Below are 21,576 nucleotides of genomic sequence, written 5' to 3'. Positions count from 1 at the left end.
TGGTGACTTCTACTGCCAAAGAGGAAGAAGTACTTGTTATTTACCTCCTGTCTCACTGCATTAGCAAAGGCGGCTGAAATAACCATAGCCAATGTTTTGTGGTACAATTTTTTGTAGTCCTGATTTGGAGGAGCTGGTGTTGGATTGGGGTAGACAAAGTTAAAAAATCACACAACAGCAGGTTATAGTCCAATAGGTTTATTTGGAGGCACTAGCTTTTGAAGTGCTGCTTCTTCATCAGGTGGTTTTGGAGTAGAATCATACAACACATAATTTATAGCAAAAGGATTGCAGTGTCATGGAATGTAATATTAAACAAATGTAGCTTGAGTCTTTCAACTTTTAGAATGATCATGTTAGTTTCAGTTCCTTAATATATAAATGGCAGAACTTTTTAAAAGTTACCTTCTCAAGATACTTTTAACAGTGAGTGCCATCTCAGCTCTAATAATGCATTGAAGGTGCGAAGTTAAAGTCTGTCTGTGTCCCAATGTTTGGTCAGACTGATTCTATTTATAAAGTGGGATTTAGAGTTTTACATGGATTTATGCAGTTTTTTCAGCAAAATAAAATGTAATTCTGCAAGTACAAATATATCCCACAAACCTTTGTGTGTCTGCGGGGAAACCGATTGAGTGTAATGGGGTATAAGTCTGTGAGAGGGTGCATGTGGGGGATGTATGAGAGGGACTGCATGGGTGTGTGGGTCTGTCTGAGTCGGTGCGCGCACACTTGTGTGCATGTGTGTGAGTTTATAGTGTAGCGGTGTCACCTGTAGGGCGACAGAACCCAAGGTCCCCGTTGAGGCCATCCCCGTGGGTATCGATATTGGCTATCAGTCTCTACTCAGCCACTTTGCGTTGTTGACTGTCCCAAAATCCGCCTTGGAGGATGGTCACCCGAAGGTCCGAGGTCAAATGTCCTGGACCGCCGACGTGTTCCCTGACTGGGAGGGAGCACTCCTGGCTGGCAATTGTGTAGTGTCCATTCATCCGTTGCCGTAGCCTCTGCTTGGTCTCACCAATGTACCATGCCTCAGGCTATCCTTGTCTGTAGCATATGGAATAGACAACATTAGTCAAGTCAGATGTGGTGGATGGTGTCCCCACGTGTAATGGTGGTAGCTCTGTCAACACTCTGTGTCTTGTAGCATCTGCCTGACAGGGTTGTATAGTGTTGTCCTGAAGGCAGGGCAGTTTCCTGCGAACAATGTTCTGTTTGAGGTTGGTGGTGGTTTTAAAGGTGAGAAATGGAGGCATGGGGATGGTCTTGGTGAGGTGCTCATTCTCACCAATAATGTGTTGTAGGCTGCAAAGAACATGGTGTAGGTTTTGGTTCCCGGGAAGTACTGGACAACGAAGGGTACCCTATCGGTTGCAGATAGTATCTGTCACTTGAGGAGGTCATTACAATTTCCCGCTATGGCATGTCGGAACTGGTGGTCAATGAGTTGAGCATCGTACCCTGTTCTTTTGAGGGCATCCTTGAGCACTTCTAAGTGTCCGTCACATTCCTTCTCATCTGAACAGATCCCGTATAGGGCTTGTCCGTAGGGGATGGCTATTTTAATATATTTAGGGTGGAAGCTTGAGATGCAACATCGTGAGGTTATCCATGGGTTTTGTGGTAGAGTGAGGTGCCCATCCTTGATGGAGATGCATGTGTCCAAGAATGAGACTGATACTAGAGAGTAGTCCGTTGTAGAGATTGGTGGGATGAAACTCGTTGATATCGTTGTGTTGTTGTTTCAGTGACTCCTCGCCGTTGGTCCGGAGGAAGAAAACGTCGTCAATAACTGGTATATAGTGATGATTGGAGGTCCTGCCTACAGAAGAAGTCTTGTTCGAACCTGTGCATGAAATTGTTGGCATATTGGGGTACACATTTGTTTTTATGTAAGATTTGAAGCTTTTGCTTATTTGTTTGGGGTGATGGGAGTATATCTGGCAAAGCCAGCAGGTATTACCTATCCCTAAATGGCCTTGAGAATGTGTGGTGGTATGCCACTTTTCTTGAAATGTATTGCAGTCTGTCTGTCTGTTAAATGTGCTGTCATTTTGACTGAGTGAAGAAAATGTATAAGTGACTTCTGCTGCATGGACAAGCTTTGAGGTATTTAGAGATGGATTACACAGCAAAGAATTTCCAACCTATTGACCTCTCTTTTATTGTCATTGACCAGAAGCAGGAACATTTAATAAAATGATGACACCAAGCTGTTGGTGATATGGCATTCAGCAATGGCACTGCAACTTGAATGTGAAGGAAAGCTGAAGATAGTTGCTGTTTGGCACAAATGTTACACGTCACTTGTTGGTCTAAGCTTGAATGTTGTTCAGCTCTTGCTGCAACTGTGAATGTATTGTTTCAGAATCTGAAGTTCTGAATGGAACAGAACATTATGCAATCTGTGATCACTCTTTCACTTCTGTCCCCACCACTTCTGATCTAATGAAAAGAAAAGGTATTTGAAAATGGTTGGGCTTAGAAAGACACCCCACAAACTCCCTGCAGTGATGTCCTGAGCTGAAATGAACTTATCTGTGCCAGGTGCAAGTACAGTTACTGGAGAGAGTTCCCCGTAATCCTCATTGATTCAATTTTATTGGGATCCTGAATGCTTGGTCAAATGCTGCCCTGATGCCTTGGACAGTCATTTGCAACTTAGCTGTGGAATTCTGCTCTTTCACCCAAGGACCAAGGCTGCAATGAGGTCTCAAGCAGAGTAGTGCTGGCAGAACCAAACTGCCCACTGATGATCAGTTATTGGTGATTTGTGTTGTTGACATTTTGTATCACTTTGATAATTGATAATTAACTTGTAGGGCCATAAATAGCTGAAATTGATTAGTTTGCTTTTGTTGACAGGATCTAAATTGGTAAATTTTCATTATTTTAACAAATAAAATGCTAGTATTGTAGCTATATTGCAACAGGTTAGCTCAAAGGCCTTTTCAGGAACATCTGTCTTTAGTATTAGAAATGTGATCTCGTTGGACACGAATAGCCTTTCTTGTATCTAGTTCACTTAGCCCTTTCTTCATTTTATCATGGAATAAATCAAATGGCTAAAGATTAACATTTGATTTGGAAGTAATTTGGGAAGTTGTCCAAATGTCTTAATACTTGAGCAGTGTGATTGCCTGTGATCATGGGTTGATATAAGACACAAAGATCATCCTGACAGAACCTTCCAATCGAACTGGTTGGGAAGAAGAAATCCACGAAGGCAAGTTATGATTAATGCCAAATAATGATTATATTCCCTACAGTGTAGAAACAGGCCCTTCAGCCCAACAAGTCCACACTCAAAAGTAACTCACCCCCATCTGAGTAATGAATCTAACACTATGGGCAATTTAGCACGGCCAACTCACCTTACCTGCACATCTTTTGTGAGTGAGGGGGGAAACCCACGCAGACACTGGGAGAATGTGCAAAGTCCACACGGAGTAGCCCAAGGCTGGATTTGAACCTGGGACCCCATTACTATGAGGCAGCATGCTAACCACTGAGCCACCGTGCCATAAAGACTTAAGTGTTTAGCTGCAAAATGGCAGCTAGAGAGAGTAAATGAATTGCAGGAATAGTCCTTAACCAAGATATGTAGAAATTTTTTAAAAAGTATTTGTACTCTTTTTCTTCAATTTTAAAAAGAATTGTGAATTACATAGTTCACATTTTTATACATTAACCTGCAAGAACATTAGTATATCCCTCAAAAACCATGTTGAGTACTTAGTATATTTTTTATATTTCTGTCTTTTTTTCCATTTTGCCAGTGGTGGAATATCGGCAGTCAATCTTGTTTGTCTCCTGATCGTGCCATTACACTGTAGTGTGGGAGAAGGAGCCAGTGATTTTTTTTATTTTCCCCTATGATCTTTACACGCTCCTTGTGAAAAAGCAGCAGGTCCCTAGCATCAATAAATAGAGTAACCATAGTAATATCTTGGGCAGAGATGACTGTTCATTGCATATGGCTCTAACTTTCCAAATCTTATTAACACCTTGCAAACATGGAACTGAGATTTGGTGACCTTTCCATCAAAATACCAATTTTATTTGCTCCTCTATTACTTCAAATATTGCCACTTAATATAAAATTCATATTGTTCCCCTCTACTAAATTTTCTATTTTATCTCTATGCAGTCAATTATACATTGGTATTTCTGAGCCAATGAATTGGGCTGTTCAAATCCTTGATTGTAAATATTTACTGAAAAATGAGTTTGTGGCTGCATCCTGTCATCAACAGCAAAGCATATTTCTGATCACCTTCACATTGCAGTTGAGCAACTCGGCAAAGAATATCTTTTTGTTTGAATCATAGAATCCTCACAATGTAGAAACAGGCTAGTCGGCCCATCAAGTTACACTGACCCTCCAAACAGCATCCCACCCAAAGCCACCCTTTTCTAACTCTGCATTTCCCATGGCTAACCCACCTAGCCTCCACATCCCTAGACACTATGGGCAATTTAGCATGGCCAATCCACCTAACCTGCAATCTTTGAACTGTGGAAGAAAACCCACACAGACACGGGGAGAATGTGCAAACTCCACACACAGTTGTCTGAATCCATACTATTTGAACAAAGTTTCAGCGGAAAGTTACACTGGGATTATCTGCTATTATCAATCATTCCTGACTGCTTCCATTTTCATCTGTGATTGATCAGAAATTCAATAATGCTGAAACAAAATAAACACAACTGGTTGCTTTCAAGTAATGGTGCTCATGACAGTGGCAAGATCCAACTTTTCTCCTGCAGGGACAGCTCAAAGGGAATGAAAAACACACTTTTATATAGTGTCTTTTTATAATTTCAGAGCATCCTAAACGATTTTACAGCCAATGAGATATATTTGAAGTGTGTTCACTGTTGCTATGTAGGCAAAAGTGTTTGTAACATTCCAGAGACAGCAATGACAAATTCATTTTTTGGTTGATTGGGACAACTGAATACCCACATTTTTCTTAAGGTTTTTGGATAACTTGTTACTTTGGTCAGACCTTGTCATGCCACTCTTAAACCAAAAGGCTGGAATAATGATAGGTATATCTCCAGCAGCATCCTTTTTAAAATAGAATTATTAATTGGATCATAGGTCATCCCTTAACTTGCTATTCAGCTGTTGATACTTTACTCACACCGTTTGACACTTTTGATCATCTGCAAAGACTATTGACAAGGCAGAAGTGAGGACTGCAGATGCTGGAAACTAGAGTTTAGATTTTTTATCAGGAATGGAATGGAGGCAGGGACCATCTCTCCACCCTGGAGGCTCCCTGCCTCTATTCCTAATGAAGGGCTTTTGCCCAAAACATCGATTTTCCTGCTCCTCGGATGCTTCCTGACCTGCTGTGCTTTTCCAGCACCACTCTAATCTAAAGCTTATTGACACTCCACTCACACCATTTTGTATTTACCTTTTGCCACTTAATTACCTGGAATTATCTTACCGTTATCTCTCTGCATTAAAAATTCTGTGCCTGTGTGCATCCCTTCACTTCACCCGTTGAATGAGCAGCGCTCTGAAAGCTTGTGATTCCAAATAAACCTGTTGGATTATAACCTGGTGCTGTGCCTTCTGACTTTGTCCCAGTCCAACACCGGCACATCCACATCATAAATTGCAGCAACAGAGACAACAGAGTCTGCAAAATCTTGTCATTGTTGTCAAATTTACGTGCAGTTGAGTCTAAGGCTTCACAAAGATGACAATGTTGTGTACCTGTATCAATGTTTTAAAAAAATAGAAAATCAAGGCAGAACATTTTTTTAAGTGAGCAGAAGGAAAATCTACAGGCTTTTGGAAAATGTTAACAGATATTAATCTTTACAGAGTTTAGTGTAAATTGATGTATAAAAATATTTGATACATGCAGGTTTCTTATTTTTACATTTTTGTGCTATTTGTCCTGAGTATAGGTGATAACTATCAGCCAGCAAGGCAATTCAGCTTGTCAGCTGTCATTTTTAATGGGAATTGTATTTTCCCATTCCAGAAATATTGGTTTGGGAGAGAAACTAAAGGAACCCTGAACTACAAACATTGCATTTGAGTTTACCACGTTTTTTTCTATAAAACACAATAATTATCGACTTCTAAGGAAATAGATCCATTTATTGCTTAATTAAAACACAATCATGAATGTATCAGGTTTATTACAATATATCGCAATCAAGAATAAGGCCTTTGCCATCATTTGATACAACAAACATAAATTAAAATCATTGAAACTTAGAATTAAAAGATAACAATATTCCAAAATACTTAATAGAAAACTTTCATAATAATAAAAGCTTTTTATAAGAAAGTGAATGTTTAAAATATCTCAGCCCCAGAAGTGTCGTCACCATCTACAGTGCTGATGCTGCCAGATTGCTCCTCTTCATTCATGGAAGGTACTGTTACGGACATTTTCAAAGCAGTTGCTTGAAGTTCAGAAGAGTTTTCAGCCTTGGTACCTTTTTAAGAGTAATATTAAGCAAAGTATGATGAATTCAGGTTCCAAAATGATGACAACTATCTAACCTAAGGCGTGAGTAGATTGTTCCACAAGCACAACCCAAGACTATTTTGCAGTACCCAAATTATTCCCCATTTCGCAGTAAACATTAACTTAAACTGCAGCCCATTATGCTCAATTTCAATAGCATATTTAGGAACTACCTATCAAATAGCTGAACTGCAATAGGCAATTGCCACTGTTCAAAGAATAGGCCATTCAGCTCATCAAGTCTGCTCTGCCATTCAATAAGATCAGTTTTTTAAAATTGCATCCCAACAGTGGTGGGGGCCCACTTGTGATGCAGTGATAGTGTCCCTAATCATGGTCTGAAAGACCTGGTTTCAAGACCCATCTGCTCCAAAAATATGTAATAACATCGCTGAACAGATCAATTAATAGGGTGGAAACAGGCCACCCAGTCTAACAAGTCCACACTGCCCCTCTGAACAATGCCCCACCCCATCCCTGCGACTCTGCATCTACCATGGCTGACACCGCACCCTAAACATCTCTGAACACTATGGGCAAGTTAGCATTGCCAATCCACCTAACATGTACATCTCTGGACTGCTGGAGGAAGCTGGCACACACGGCAGAAACCGCACGTACGGGGCAAACTCCACACAGACAGTCGCCAAAGTCAATCGAACCGGGGTCCCTGGCACTGAGGCAGCTGTGCTACCAATGAACCACTGTGCTGCCCCTAATATTTGATATTCCTCCGCTAGCTATCCTGCCTTATCCCCATGACCCTTGATTCCGTTACTGACTTTTTAAAAAAAAATCTGTCTATCTCAATATGTTAAACACTCAGCCTCGACAGCTCTCATGGACTCAGAGATGTACAGCATGGAAACAGACCCTTCGGTCCAATTTATCCATGTCGTCCATAAATCCCACCCAACCTAGTCCTACCTTCCAGCACCTGGCCCATATCCCTCCAAACCTTTCCTATTCATATACCGATCCAGAAGCCTTTTAAATGTTGCAATTGTACCAGCCGCCACCACTTCCTCTGGCAGCTCATTCCTTACACGCACCACCCTCTGAATGAAAAAGTTGCCGCTTAGGTCCCTTTTTATACCTTTCCCCTCTCACCCTAAACCTATGTCCTCTAGTTCGGGACTGCCCCATCCCAGGGAAAAGACTTTGTCTATTTACCCTATCTATGCCCCTCCCATGATTTTATAAACCTCTATAAGATCACCCCTCAGCCTCCGAAGCTCCAGGCAAAACAGCCCCAGCCTGTTCAACTTCTCCCTATACCTCAAATCCTCCAACCCTGGCAACATCCTTGTAAATCTTTTCTGAACCCTTTCAAATTTCACAACATCTTTCCAATAGGAAGGAGACCAGAATTGCAAGCAATATTCCAACAGTGGCCTAACCAGTGTCCAGTACAGCTGCAACATGACCTCCCAACTCCTGTACTCAATACTCTGACCAATAAAGGAAAGCATACCAAATGCCTTCTTCACTATTCTATCGAACTGCAACTCCACATATAAGGTGCTATGAACCTGCACTCCAAGGTCTCTTTGTTCAGCAACACTCCCTAGGACCTTACCATTAAGTGTCTAAGTCCTGATAAGATTTGCTTCCCCAAAATGCAACACCTAGCATTTATCTAAATTAAACTCCATCTGCCACTTCTTAACTCATTGGCCCATCTGATCAAGATCCTGTTGTAATCTGAGGTAACCCTCTTCGCTGTCCACCACACCTCCAATTTTAGTGTCATCTGCAAACTTACTAACTATACCTCTTATGCTGACATCCAAATCATTTATATAAATGACGAAAAGTAGTGGACCCAGCACCAATCCTTCTGGCACTCCAAACCCTCCACCACCACCCTCTGTCTTCTACCTTTGAGCCAGTTCTGTATCCGAATGGCTAGTTCTCCCAGTATTCCATGAGATCTAACCTTGCTAACCAGTCTCCTATGGGGAACCTTGTCGTATGCCTTACTGAAGTCCATATAGATCACATCTACTGCTCTGCCCTCATCAATCCTCTTCGTTACTTCTTGAAATAAACTCAATCAAGTTTGTGAGACCTGATTTCCCACACTCTCAAAGCCATGTTGACTCTCCCTAATCAGTCCTTGCCTTTCCAAATACATGTACATCTTGTCCCTCAGGACTCCCTCCAACAACTTGCCCACCACCGACGTCAGGTTCACCGGTCTATAGTTCCCTGGCTTGCCCTTACCACCTTTCTTAACCAGTGGCACCATGTTAGCCAATTGCCAGTCTTCTAGCACCTCACCTGGGACTATCGATGATACAAATATCTCAGCAAGAGGCCCAGCAATCACTTCTCTAGCTTCCCACAGAGTTCTAGGGTACACCCGATCAGGTCCGGGGATTTATCCACTTTTATGCATTTCAAGACATCTAGCACTTACTCCTCTGTAACATGGACATTTTTCAAGGTGTCACCATCTATTTCCCTACATTCTACATCTTCCATGTCCTTTTCCACAGAGAAAACTGATGCAAAAGACTCATTTTGTATCTCCCCCATCTCCTGCAGTTCCACACAAAGGCCACCTTGCTGATCTTTGAGGGGCCCTATTCACTCCCTAGTTACCCTTTTGTCCTTAAGGTATTTGTAAAAAAAACCTTTGGATTCTCCCTAACTCTATTTGCCAAAGCTATCTCATGTCCCCTTTTTTGCCCTCCTGATTTCCCTCTTAAGTATGCTCCTACTGCCTTTATACTCTTCTAAGGATTCATTCAGTCTCTTCCGACTATACCTGACATGTTTCCTTATTTTTCTTAACCAAACCCTCAATTTCTCTAGTCATCTAGCATTCCCTGTACGTACCAGCCGTTCCTTTTATCCTAATTGGAATATAGTGTCTCTGGACTCTCGTTATCTCATTTCTGAAGATTTCCCATTTTCCAGCTGTCCCTTTACCTGCGAACATCTGCCCCCAATCAGCTTTGTGGTAAAGAATTTCATATACTCTGAGAGGATGTCAGAGTGAAGGACAAGGCTGACAGGAGTAGGGAACACTGGGTAATTAGACATACTGAGGCTCTGGTCAAGAAAAAGGAGGAGGCACATGACAATATAAGCAACTGGGATCACGTGAATCCCTGGTGTAAAGGGAGTAGGAGCATACTTAGGAAAGAAATCAGAAAGGCAAAAAGGGGGATGAGAGCTTTGGCAGTTAAGGTTAAGGAGAATCTAAAGTATATTAATAACAACAGGGTCCCTTAAAGATCAGCAAGAATGTCTATATAGGGAACCACAGAAGATGGATGAGATACTAAATAAATATTTTGTGTCAGTATTTACTGCGGACAAAGACATGGAAGCTAGTGATCTTGATAATAAATAATGTTATCTTGTAAACAGTTCACATTACAGAAGAAGAGGTGTGGAGATTTTAATGTGCAGAAAGGTAGATAAATCCCCAGGACAAGTGTAACCTCCACATCTCTCTCCTGGTATTGAAGATCCCTCCACACCTGGAATCAACTTAGTAAATACTCAACTTCTCTGGACTGCCTACAATGTCATTCTATCTTTCCTTAGATAAAGGGACCAAAATTGTTCACAATATTGTGGGTGTGGTCTGACAAATGCCTTGTATAGTTTTAAAAAGACCTCCTCACTTCTGTACTCTATTCCTTTTGAAATAAAGGCCAACAGTCCACTTGCCTCCCTATAACCTGCTGAACATGAATGTTAACACTTTGTGATTCATGCATGAGGACCCCTAAGGCCGTTTGCACAGCTGCTTTTTTGCAGTGTTTTCCCCATTGTTCCTGCCAGAGTGCATAAGCTCTTGGTTTCTCATATCTGCAAAGTTTCTGCCCACTTGTATATAATCTGTAGACTCTTTGTGACCATCTTCACTATTTGCCTTCCCAGCTATTGGATGATCCACAAACTTGTCAATTGTACATTCACCTTTGTCCAAGTCATTAATATGTATTGTAAACAACTAGTCCCAGCATTGATCCCTGTGGTTCTCCACTAGTTATAGAGTCATAGAGATGTACAGCATGGAAACAGACCCTTTGGTCCAACCTGTCCATGCCGACCAGATATCCCAACCCAATCTAGTCCCGCCTGCCAGCACCTGGCCCATATCCCTCCAAACTCTTTCTATTCATATACCCATCCAAATGCCTCTTAAATGTTGCAATTGTACCAGCCTCCACCACATCGTCTGGCAGCTCATTCTATACACATACCACTCTCTGCATGAAAAAGTTGCCCCTTAGGTCTCTTTTATATCTTTCCCCTCTCACCCTAAACCTATGCCCTCTAGTTCTGGATTCCCTGACCCCAGGGAAAAGACTTTGTCTATTTATCCTATCCATGCCCCTCATAATTTTGTAAACCTCTGTAAGGTCACTCTTCAGCCTCCGACGCTCCAGGGAAAACAGCCCTAGCCTGTTCAGCCTCTCCCTGTAGCTCAAATCCTCCAACCCTGGTAACATCCTTGTAAATCTTTTCTGAACCCTTTCAAGTTTCACAACATTTTTCCGATAGGAAGGAGACCAGAATTGCACACAATATTCCAACAGTGGCCTAACCAATGTCCTGTACAGCTGCAACATGACCTCCCAACTCCTGTACTCAATACTCTGACCAATAAAGGAAAGCATACCAAATGCTGCCTTCATTATCCTATCTACCTACGACTCCACTTTTAAGGAACTATGAACCTGCACTCCAAGGTCTCTTTGTTCAGCAACACTCCCTAGGACCTTACCATTAAGTGTCTAATTCTGGATTAGTGGTGCTGGAAGAGCACAGCAGTTCAGGCAGCATCCAAGGAGCTTCGAAATCGACGTTTCGGGCAAAAGCGATTCCTGATGAAGGGCTTTTGATGAAAGTAGAGGACCCAGCACCGATCCTTGTGGCACTCCACTGGTCACAGGCCTCCAGTCTGAAAAACAACCCTCCACCACCATCCTCTGTCTTCTCCCTTTGAGCCAGTTCTGTATCCAAATGGCTAGTTCTCCCTGTATTCCATGAGATCTAACCTTGCTAATCAGTCTCCCATGGGGAACCTTGTCAAAAATCTTACTGAAGTCCATATAGATCGCAACTACTGCTCTGCCTTCATCAATCGTCTTTGTTACTTCTTCAAAAAACTCAATCAAGTTTGTGAGACATGATTTCCCACACACAAAGCCATGTTGACTATCCCTAATCAGTCCTTGCCTTTCCAAATACATGTACATCCTGTCCCTCAGGATTCCCTCCAACAACTTGCCCACCACTGAGGTCAGGCTCACTGGTCTATAGTTCCCTGGCTTGTATTTACCATCCTTCTTAAACAGTGGCACCACGTTTGCCAACTTCCAGTCTTCCGGCACCTCACGTGTGACAATCGATGATACAAATATCTCAGCAAGAGGCCCAGCAATCACTTCTCTAGCTTCCCACAGAGTTCTCGGGTACACTTGATCAGGTCCTGGGGATTTATCCACCTTTAACCGTTTCAAGACATCTAGCACTTACATCTTGAAAAGGTCTGCTTTATTCCAACTCTTAGTTAGCCAATCCTCTATGCTAATATGCTACCTGCAACACCATGACCCTTATCTTTTTAAATAATTTCATGAAATCTTATTGAAAGGTTTTTGAATTCAAATATTATATCTTTTGGTTCCCTTCTCAAATAACTGTGTTAAATTCTCCTTCATGAAGCTATGCTGATGCTGTTTGATAATATTTCTAAATTCCATTCTATTATGCCCTTTTAAAATAGACTAGCATTTTCCCAATAACAGATGTTAACTGGCCTATCATTACCTTATTTTTGTGTCTCCCTCCCTTTTTGAATAAAGGTGTCACATTTGGCAGTTTATCAGTCCTCTAGGACTTTACCAGAATTGAAAGATTACTGCCAGTGCATCCACTATATTTGCAATTGGTTTCTTTAAATCCTAAGTGCAATCCATCATGTCCAGGGGGCTTGCTGGCTGGATGACAGTGGTCAGATGCCCAAGGTTCACAATTGTGAAATGTAAAATGTGTGTAAGATAACAAAGAGTAAAACCAATTACTCTTCTCTTTTGCTCACTAATCAAAAGCAGGAGAAGTGGATTATTACTGACCTCATTAGATGCGTCTCAAAAATTAGCCACAGAAATATTGAGTTCATGAGCACTATAGCCTTTTTGGATTCTCAGAATATCCTCTTTTTAAAGATGTTTATACCTAATTACTTTGCTTATCGGATTGAGTGAACATATTTAACACAATAGCTAAATAGTGAATATCTCAAGCAATACTCTTTTCCAACACAGTAAGGTATTTTAAATTCACAGCATATTGTATACACTGTACACTTTAGATTTTACTGAGTGGCTGGGATTGTCATTGATTTTGGGATGGATGCCAGGGAATAATACAGGTGGTATACTGGTCTGTGTGCCAATGCTGAGTAGACTATGGCTGTGCTTGACAGTTACTCAATTCTGCTGAGATGCAGCATGGTCTGGGTGTTTAGCATGAAACTGCTCTGTATTTGCAGTGGACTAGAATTTGAAAGCAGTTAAATCATCGCTTGGCAAATACCAGATCTAAAGAGTTAGAACCATTCTTGCCTAAATATTTTTCGAGCCAACAAATGCAAATTGATTTTTGGTCCTTCTACTGTTAAACATATTGCGATTAAATTTTGTTGTAAGTAGAAAATAATTTAAGGACATAACTTTCTCAAACACAACGATTCTAAATATTCCTCACTAAACCATGCAATATATTCTGAAAATATTTTAAATTCCTAAACTAGAATTATTTTAACAATTTATGTTGCAGGCTTTGTAGATTCAAAAGACTAGTTTTATGAGTAAAATCATTGCGATGATAAATGCTGTTTTTTCCCTCAAGGAAAACATATACTTGGATTTAAGTTACTTAGCTTGAGTATATCTTACTGTAAGTAATAACATTCAGTTAAAAGCTTTATATTCAATGCCAGTGAGCATTTACTTACCATCAAATGATCTTTGAACAAATAAAATTATTTTCTACCAACACTCTAATCATTCAAACTATCAACTCTGTGCTTTCCAATTGATGGTCTTTACTGAAGATTTGCTTTGGCCTCTGCTCCAAATATTTTATTTTGCTTGTCACAACACAGATGACTTATGGTGGGATGAGGTAGAACTACGGAAAGCCAAGCAGAAAGAATAGCGTTGTTGTGACAGCACCTCACTGTTCATGCAAGGGTGATGAAAATTCATTACTTTTCCAATGAAATATAGTGATACACTGATCTGTCAAGTGTTACATATTAGAAGTGATCATTAATTAGATTTTTAATGAAAATAATGTGAATGTAATCAATAAGGCAAAGGAGCTCTGCATTTTTATGCATATGACATTCTAAGTTTCTGTTGAATTGATGGGGAAAACTAAAGCTACTTGCTGAAGCACAAAGTCAATATTTGCAATAATATTGACTGGATTTTATGAATAAAAAATCATAGCCAAAGCATAGTAATACTAGCCACCATTGTTTTCAAGTACTCAGACTTCAAATGATTTCAGGTTCTATAATTCACTATTTGTGCTTCAAACACCCAAAGCAAAATAGAAAATCCTGGGTATGGCCCTCATTAAAATAGTATAATTCAGTTGGCAATGCAGACTTTAAGATAAAATCTGCTGAGTCCTTTAACTTTTTTCATTGTTTGTTCAGGATGGAGAGATTTTTGAGAAACTGTCTTACATATGAGATTAGGGAAGAAAACATAAAGGATCTAAAAGCAAATGAACAGGCAAATCAATTTAGTTGTAAGTTTGAGTTTTAGCTGATGACAGAAATAGGATCAATGCATATATTTTTTTGAGATATTCCTGGCGGGGGGAGGGAAGGTTAAGAGCCCAAGAATGGGAAGCATGGTGTGCAGTGCAGCTGAAATTATGATTGCTGCCTAATTAAATTTTCCGGTGGCACGTTGAGTTGCAGAGATCAGGCTAATACATGTCAATTATTATGCAAACCTATTATGTGCTTTTATTTGTTTCTATTTTTTAAAACTTCCATCACCATAATCCCATCGGACCATCGTCCAATTGGGCTGCATTCTCAATAGAGAGAGGTGACTGGTAGGTTAACCTGAGGTCACCATGTTTCAAGCAAAGGGGAGAGGTTGAGAAGGGCAGTTCTTCATGAAAACTCAGTCAGTGTGGGAATTGAACCCATGCTGTTGGTGTTACTCTACATTGCAAACCAGCCATCCAGCCAACTGAGTTTTTCCTTCCAGATGATGCAAACTCTGGACGTGGAGAACTACCTGGCATCTGCAGCTCTCCAAATGCTTGTCACAGCAACCATCCAAACTGTTTCTTCACAATGATGTCTGTGCATGCTTCACAGACACTACAATCCTCAAATGTTTGTCCATGGTCTGTTATCTACATCCATACCGTGCTTCCCCCCACCCCCTATATTTCTTTTCTCCAAGTGCTTATCCAAATTCCTTCTGAACACTAATTTTGATCTTATCAACCACAATATCAGGAGGGAGTGCATCTTAAATACTAACCACCCCATGTATAAAGGTTTTACCTTGTTGTCTTTGGTTCTTTTGCAAATAAACTGAAATTTAATTAAATCTGAGCCAACTGATTGGTTATTAGAAACCAAATCAATTTATTCTATTAACCCATCATAGTTTTATACAGCACCACCAATTTTCTTCAGGTTTGTTGGCTCAAAGGAGAGCAACCTCACTTCTCTCTAATCCTTTAGGCCCGGAGTTGTTGTAATAAATCTCTTCTGAACCCTCTACAATGCCTTCACATCCACAACTGGAAACTAGAGTTACTGTACGATTGAACTGTTTCATATAGGTTTGCAAAGTGCCTTTTGTTTTTATACTCTATGCCTCTATTTATAAAGATCATTGAAAGCGCAGGTTTACACTCACAACTTTTTCAGACAATTTGGTTATTCACATCCTGTAACCAGTTCTACATTGAACCTAACCCTATGCCAAAGATCACAACTTTTTTCAAAGGCTCTTGTTGATAATTTTGAGGACCATTTTTTCATTCTACTAATTTTATTACATGTTGAAGTCATGTAGTAACAATTCCAGTATTTGAGTTGACCTTTTTGGGTTATTTCGACTCTCAGCAACAAAGTTAGAAGAATTCATCAATATTTGGTGGAAATGACATGCAAAAATCCAGAGTGAGGAAAAATTAATTGGTAGAGAGCAGACTTTAATGGGGCAAAAACAGAGCAGGGCGGGATTGGTTGGAATGAGAGGTTAGCAGAAGAACAGTAACTGAACATTGGGCTATCTTCAAAGGAGAGACCGTTCAGGTACAATCAAGGTATATTTTTTCAAATGGGAAAAGTGAGGAAACAAATCCAGAGTTCCTTGGATGATGAAGGAGGTAGAAATTAAGATAAGCATACTTATTTCTTTATGACAAGTGTCCGATAGAAAATAATAGTGATCACCAAGAGGAATATTGACAGTTCAGATGAGAGATGAAAAACCAAATAAGAGAAGCATTGAGGTCATACAGGACTTTGGTAAGGCCATGTTTTGGAATATTGTGTGCCATTCTGGTCTCCCTCCTTTAGGAAGGATGTTGCCAAACCTGAAAGGGTTCAGAAAAGATTTACAAGGATGTTATTAAGGTTGGAGGGTTTGAGCTTCAGGGGGAGGCCGAATCAGCTGGGGCTGGTTTCTCTGAAGTGTCAGAGGCTAAAGGAATGACCTTAGAGGTTTATAAAATCATGAGGGGCATGAATAGGCTAAATAGTCAAGATCTTTTCCCTGGGTTAGGGGAATCTGGAAGTAAATGGCATAGGTTTAGGGTGAGAGGGGAAAGATTTAAAAGGGACCTAAGAGGCAACTTTTTCATGCAATGGATGGTGTGTATGGACCAAGCTGGTGGAGGGTGGCACAATTACAACATTTAAAAGGCATCTGGATGAGTGTATGAATAGGAGGGGTTTTGGTGAAATTCTGGCAAGTGGGACTAGATTGATTTTAGGATATCTGGTCGACAAGGACGAGTTGGACTGAAGGGTTTGTTTCTGTGCTGTACATCTCTATGATTAACAGCCATTATAGAGGTTACCAAAACACTCACATGAATATATAAATAATAGTAGTACAGCCAATTAGGGACCATAGATGTCAATCTCCTTATGGCTGTGGTGTTAAAAGAATACTTTGCATCTGTCATTCCCAAAGAAAGAGATGCTATCTAGGCCATGATGACAGAGGAGGAAACTCAGTCACTAGAAGGATTTAGAATTAATAGGGCAGAAGAACTGGATAGACTGTTGGCACATAAAGTTGATAAGGTATTGGGACCAAAGCGATGCATCTAAAGACTTTGAGGAAGCGGAAGTGGAATTTGTAGGGGCACTGACCACCATATATCAGTCTTCCCTATACTTGGGAGGCATCAAAAGACTGGAAAATTGCAAACATTACTGCCTTATCCAAGAAAGGCTGGAAGGATAAACCTCGGGATTACAGAGCAGTTGGTTTAACTTCATTTATGGGAAAACTTCTAGAAATAATTTATTTGGAATAGAATTAGTTGTTACAGGGAGAAAGATGGGTTGTTTATGAAGCATCAGTGTGGATTTCTAAAGGGGAAATTGTGTTCAACTAACTTGCTGGAGTTATTTGAAGAGGTACCAGTGATGTAGTGTACGTGGATATTCAGGTCTTTGATCTAATGCCACAGATAACAAATTAGTGAGGAAATAATAGGTAACAGATGAGATTCAATGAAGAGAAGTGATGCATTACAATAGGAAGAACATTGAAAGGCCATATAATATATAGAACATAGAAAAATACAGCGCAGTACAGGCCCTTTGACCCTCGATGTTGCGCCGACCGAAGCCTACCTAACCTACACTAGCCCAATAACCTCCATATGCTTATCCAATGCCCGCTTGAATGACCATAAAGAGGGAGAGTCCACCACTGATACTGGCAGGGCATTCCATGAACTCACAACCCGCTGAGTAAAGAATCTAACCCTAACATCTGTCCTATACCAACCTCCCCTTAATTTAAAGCTGTGTCCCCTAGTAACAGCTGACTCCATATGCGGAAAAAGGTTCTCACTGTCAACCCTATCTAAACCCCTAATCATCTTGTACACCTCTATCAAATCGCCCCTAAACTTTCTTTTCTCCAATGAGAACAGCCCCAAGTGCCTCAGCCTCTCCTCATACGATCTTCCTACCATGCCAGGCAACATCCTGGTAAACCTCCTCTGCACCCGTTCCAGTGCCTCCACATCCTTCCTATAGTATGGCGACCAAAACTGCACACAATACTCCAAATAAGGCTGCACCAGAGTCTTATACAACTGCAACATGACCTCAGGACTCCGGAACTCAATTCCTCTACCAATAAAGCCCAGTACGCCATATGCCTTCTTCACAGCACTATTTACTTGGGTGGCAACTTTCAGAGATCTGTGTACATGGACACCAAGATCCCTCTGCTCATCCACACTACCAAGTAGCCTACCAGTAGCCCAGTAATCCATCTTCTTGTTACTCCTACCAAAGTGAATGACTTCACACTTAGCTACATTGAACTCCATTTGCCACCTTTCTGCCCAGCTCTGCAACTTATCTATATCCCGCTGTAACCTACCACATCCTTCTTCGTTGTCCACCACTCCCCCGACTTTCGTATCATCCGCAAATATAAGGACCAAAATTCTAAGCAGGTCACAGGAGCGGAGCGACCTGGGTATTTATGTGAACCAATTATTTAAAGCAGCAGGGCAGGCAGAGAAAGCAGGTAATAAAGCGTACAGTATTCTTGGCTTTATTACAGAGTACAAGATCAGGGAGAAAATGATGAACTTGTATGCGACACTTTATTTGACCTCACCCTGTTGTACCGTGTACAGTTCTGCGCACCACGTTAAGAAAGCTGTGAAAGCATTGAAGCGAGTACAGAAGCGGTTTACTTCAGTAACAAGGATAGATTGAAGAGATTGAGACTGTGCTCTCCTTTGAGAGAAAGCTAATGGACAATTTGATAGAGGTTTCCAAAATCATGAGTGGGCTGTGTTATGGACCAGGTCAGGGCCCCCTCAAAACATTTCAAGAAAGTGGCCCAGACCCGAACTTTGCGAGTTGTTTTAAGCAGATATAATGTGGATATTCCGTTATCCTAATCATCTGATCTTTAATGTCTGATGCCACCTTTTCTAGATGTCCCTGTGACTCTGGATGGTATGCAGATTTGAATTGTTTTATTCCTAAGCTGTCCATAACTTGAATAATTTCAAGATGAAATTTGACCCTTGATCTGATTGTATTTAGTGAAAAATTTGAGGAACCCCTCTACAATCCTTCTAAGCTGTGATGGAAAGATTGAAATGGAACAGCCTCTGGGAATCCAGTAGACACATGCACTATTGTTAACAAATACTGATTCCCACTTTTTTGTTTTAGGTAGGGGTCCTACACAATCAATTAAGACTCTTGTAAAAGGTTCCTCAAATGCAGAAATAGGTATTAAAGGTGTGGGTTTTAACACTGCCTGTGGGTTTCCAATTACCTAACATATATAACATGTCTGGCAAAATTGGACTTCACAAAGATGTAGTTGAAGCCAGTAAAAATGTTTTTTTTAATTTTAGCTTGAGTTTTTATCACTCCAGAATGACGCCCTAGTGGTAGGTCATGTGCCACCGTAACACCTCCTTTCTATAATCCACTGGCAATACGACTCGATGAACTTCTGCCCATTTCTCATCTGCTTGAATATGTGATGGTCTCCACTTCCTCACTAAGACGTCATTTTTAAGAATAATAACATTCGGGGATACATTCAGATAGTTTTTCTGTGTCTGCCTTTTGATACAATTGTTTAGAATTTTCATCTTTCTGCTGTAACTTAGTTAATTTATCTGAGCTAAATATGTCTGCTGTGTCATCTGTGTCTTTGTATCGACCATCTGATCAAACAGGGTCTTTGCTAATTCCACTTCAACTTTCTTATCTGTACACTTTTGATCTCTCCTGCTCCAACTGGTGACTTTGTGACCTTTGTTACCACAGTCAGGAAAAATCCCAGGGTATGTCTCCTGCAGTAGTTCAGATGCCTGAGTTTCCACTGGCTTTTCAACCACAACAGGCAGCACTCGTACCAGGGAACCAGCTGTATGATTAGCTGTATGATTCCTGGAGCTGAGAGTTTTTCCAGTACTCCTACCACGACTTCTCCACTCTTCACTGGACACTCTAACCTTACTTTACATAATTAAGCACATCTTGTCTCACTGTGAGTTCCTGTTACTCGTAACTTTTCTAGCAGTAGTCCTTCAGAAGTACATATCCCCTCATGTTTCAACATCACAGATTGAGGGGATCCTGGGTATCTCTTAATATTATAACCTCTTTACCTGCTGCTCCTGGCCTATGTGAGTAAACTTTAAGAAGATCTGGCACTTTCTCCTTAATCAATCTCCAACCGGGTTGTACATTCTGGTGCATTTCTAGCCTAAACTGTGCTTCCGTAACCACTCAAACAAAATTCACTGGCTAATCCTGTTTTCTTATATCTGGCTTCCCAGCATTTTTCTGAACCCACCAACACTGATTTCATGTGGCCTACTTTATTGTAGTGAAAACACCGGAGCTTTCTAACTTCTCTGTCCCCTTCAAGGGTTTTCTTTTTGGCCTGTGGTAAGTTATGCTTATGATCTTCAGTGAGATCTGCCTTTCCCTTTCCACACGAATATTTCTCTTTTTCCCCAATTTCTATCTCACAGATTGAAATTGATTTTGGAAGTCAAACTTTGATTTATGGTCCAACTCATAATCATCAGCCATTTCAGCTGCTAATCCTGCTCTTTGCTCTTCAACACGAGTTCTTACTACTTCAGGAAGTGAAATTTTGAACTCCTCCAAAATAATAGTCTCTCTGAGAGTGTCATAGGTTTGCTCTATTTTTAATGCCTTTATCCAACTATCAAATTACTTTGTTTGATCCTTTCAAACTCAATGTAGGTTTGACCAGGGTCATTCCTTAGTTTCCTGAAATGTCCATAGGCCTCTGGCACAAGCTCATTTGCATTTAAGATGGCTTTCTTCCCTTCCTCATATGCCTCAGATACCTCCTCTGATCGTGATGCAAATACCTCACTAGCTCTACCTGCAAGTTTTGTTTGGATCAACAAAACCCACATGGTCACTCGCCATTGCATTTGTTTAGCCATCTTTTTAAAAATGAGATGAAAAAGGTTTCCACAACCTTCTCATTAAATATTTTGAAACATTGCCTAAATTTGAACACTTTCTCACCAGGCCTTTGGCTACCATGGGTTAGCTCATTCTCACTCTGTCCCTCACTAAGCTTACCTTCAGCCTTCATCTCCATTCTTTTTAAGCTGACTTTCCATCTAAGTGCCAATTTCTGAAGTTCAAGCTCCCTCTCTGTTTTTGTTCTGTTAAAGTGATTTGTTCTTTTTCTCTTTCCTCTGCTTTTAATTGTAATTCCTTGTCTTTTGCCTCCAACTCAATTCAAGCTGCTTCATTTTCAATTGAATTTTAGCCATCTCTAAAGATTCTGGCATTTCCAGCAGATTTAAGGGCTAAGCCATTGTTATAATTACATCTCCTTGCCCCATAGAAGGAGGTCGCTCCAAAGACAGCTTGTATGTTAATTCCAGCAGCTTGGCCTTAATCACCTTTTTTCTGTAAAAACCCCCAAGCACTGTTTAAACCAACTGAATTCAACACCCGGAACAAAAGGCACTAGCACCTATCACTCACTGCCTTCAAGTCCAACAACCCGAGTCCAAGTTTAGAACTGTAGAACAAATCCTGCAAAAAACCCTCAATGTTATGGACCAGGTCAGACCCCCCACAAAACACTCAAGAAAGTTGCTAGTTGTTTTAAGCAGATATAATGTGGATATTCCAGGAATGATGCAGTTGGTCAACCCACTTAGTTTTAAACAAAACAGAATTTATTTTCAAGATTACCGAATGAAACAAACAAAAGAGAACAGAACACAGAATAATTTAACCTTTGCGATTTTTGAGAAG

The 21,576-nt window shown here is 40.6% G+C and overlaps 1 protein-coding gene across 6 annotated transcripts in view; it reads right to left on the bottom strand.

The window, feature by feature from the left end:
* Positions 1 to 6,146: 6,146 nt before the first annotated feature.
* The window catches only part of kiaa0586 (KIAA0586 ortholog), a 521,487-nt gene continuing 506,057 nt past the window's right edge, over positions 6,147 to 21,576 (bottom strand). For 4 of the 6 annotated variants that reach the window (XM_072568823.1, XM_072568824.1, XM_072568825.1 and 1 more), the window contains exon 32: positions 6,147 to 6,477. In XM_072568823.1, the coding sequence (XP_072424924.1) occupies positions 6,335 to 6,477 (143 nt within the window). In that variant the 3' untranslated portion in view covers positions 6,147 to 6,334. The remainder of the gene's footprint in view (positions 6,478 to 21,576) is intronic. The other 2 variants (XM_072568827.1, XM_072568828.1) reach the window with 1 other exon arrangement.

Source organism: Chiloscyllium punctatum, chromosome 4 (assembly GCF_047496795.1).
Source record: "Chiloscyllium punctatum isolate Juve2018m chromosome 4, sChiPun1.3, whole genome shotgun sequence".
In the NCBI taxonomy this organism is placed as follows: Eukaryota; Metazoa; Chordata; class Chondrichthyes; order Orectolobiformes; family Hemiscylliidae; genus Chiloscyllium; species Chiloscyllium punctatum.
Note: the sequence above shows the minus strand (reverse complement) of the source record. Positions and strands in the feature narration are given on the sequence as shown.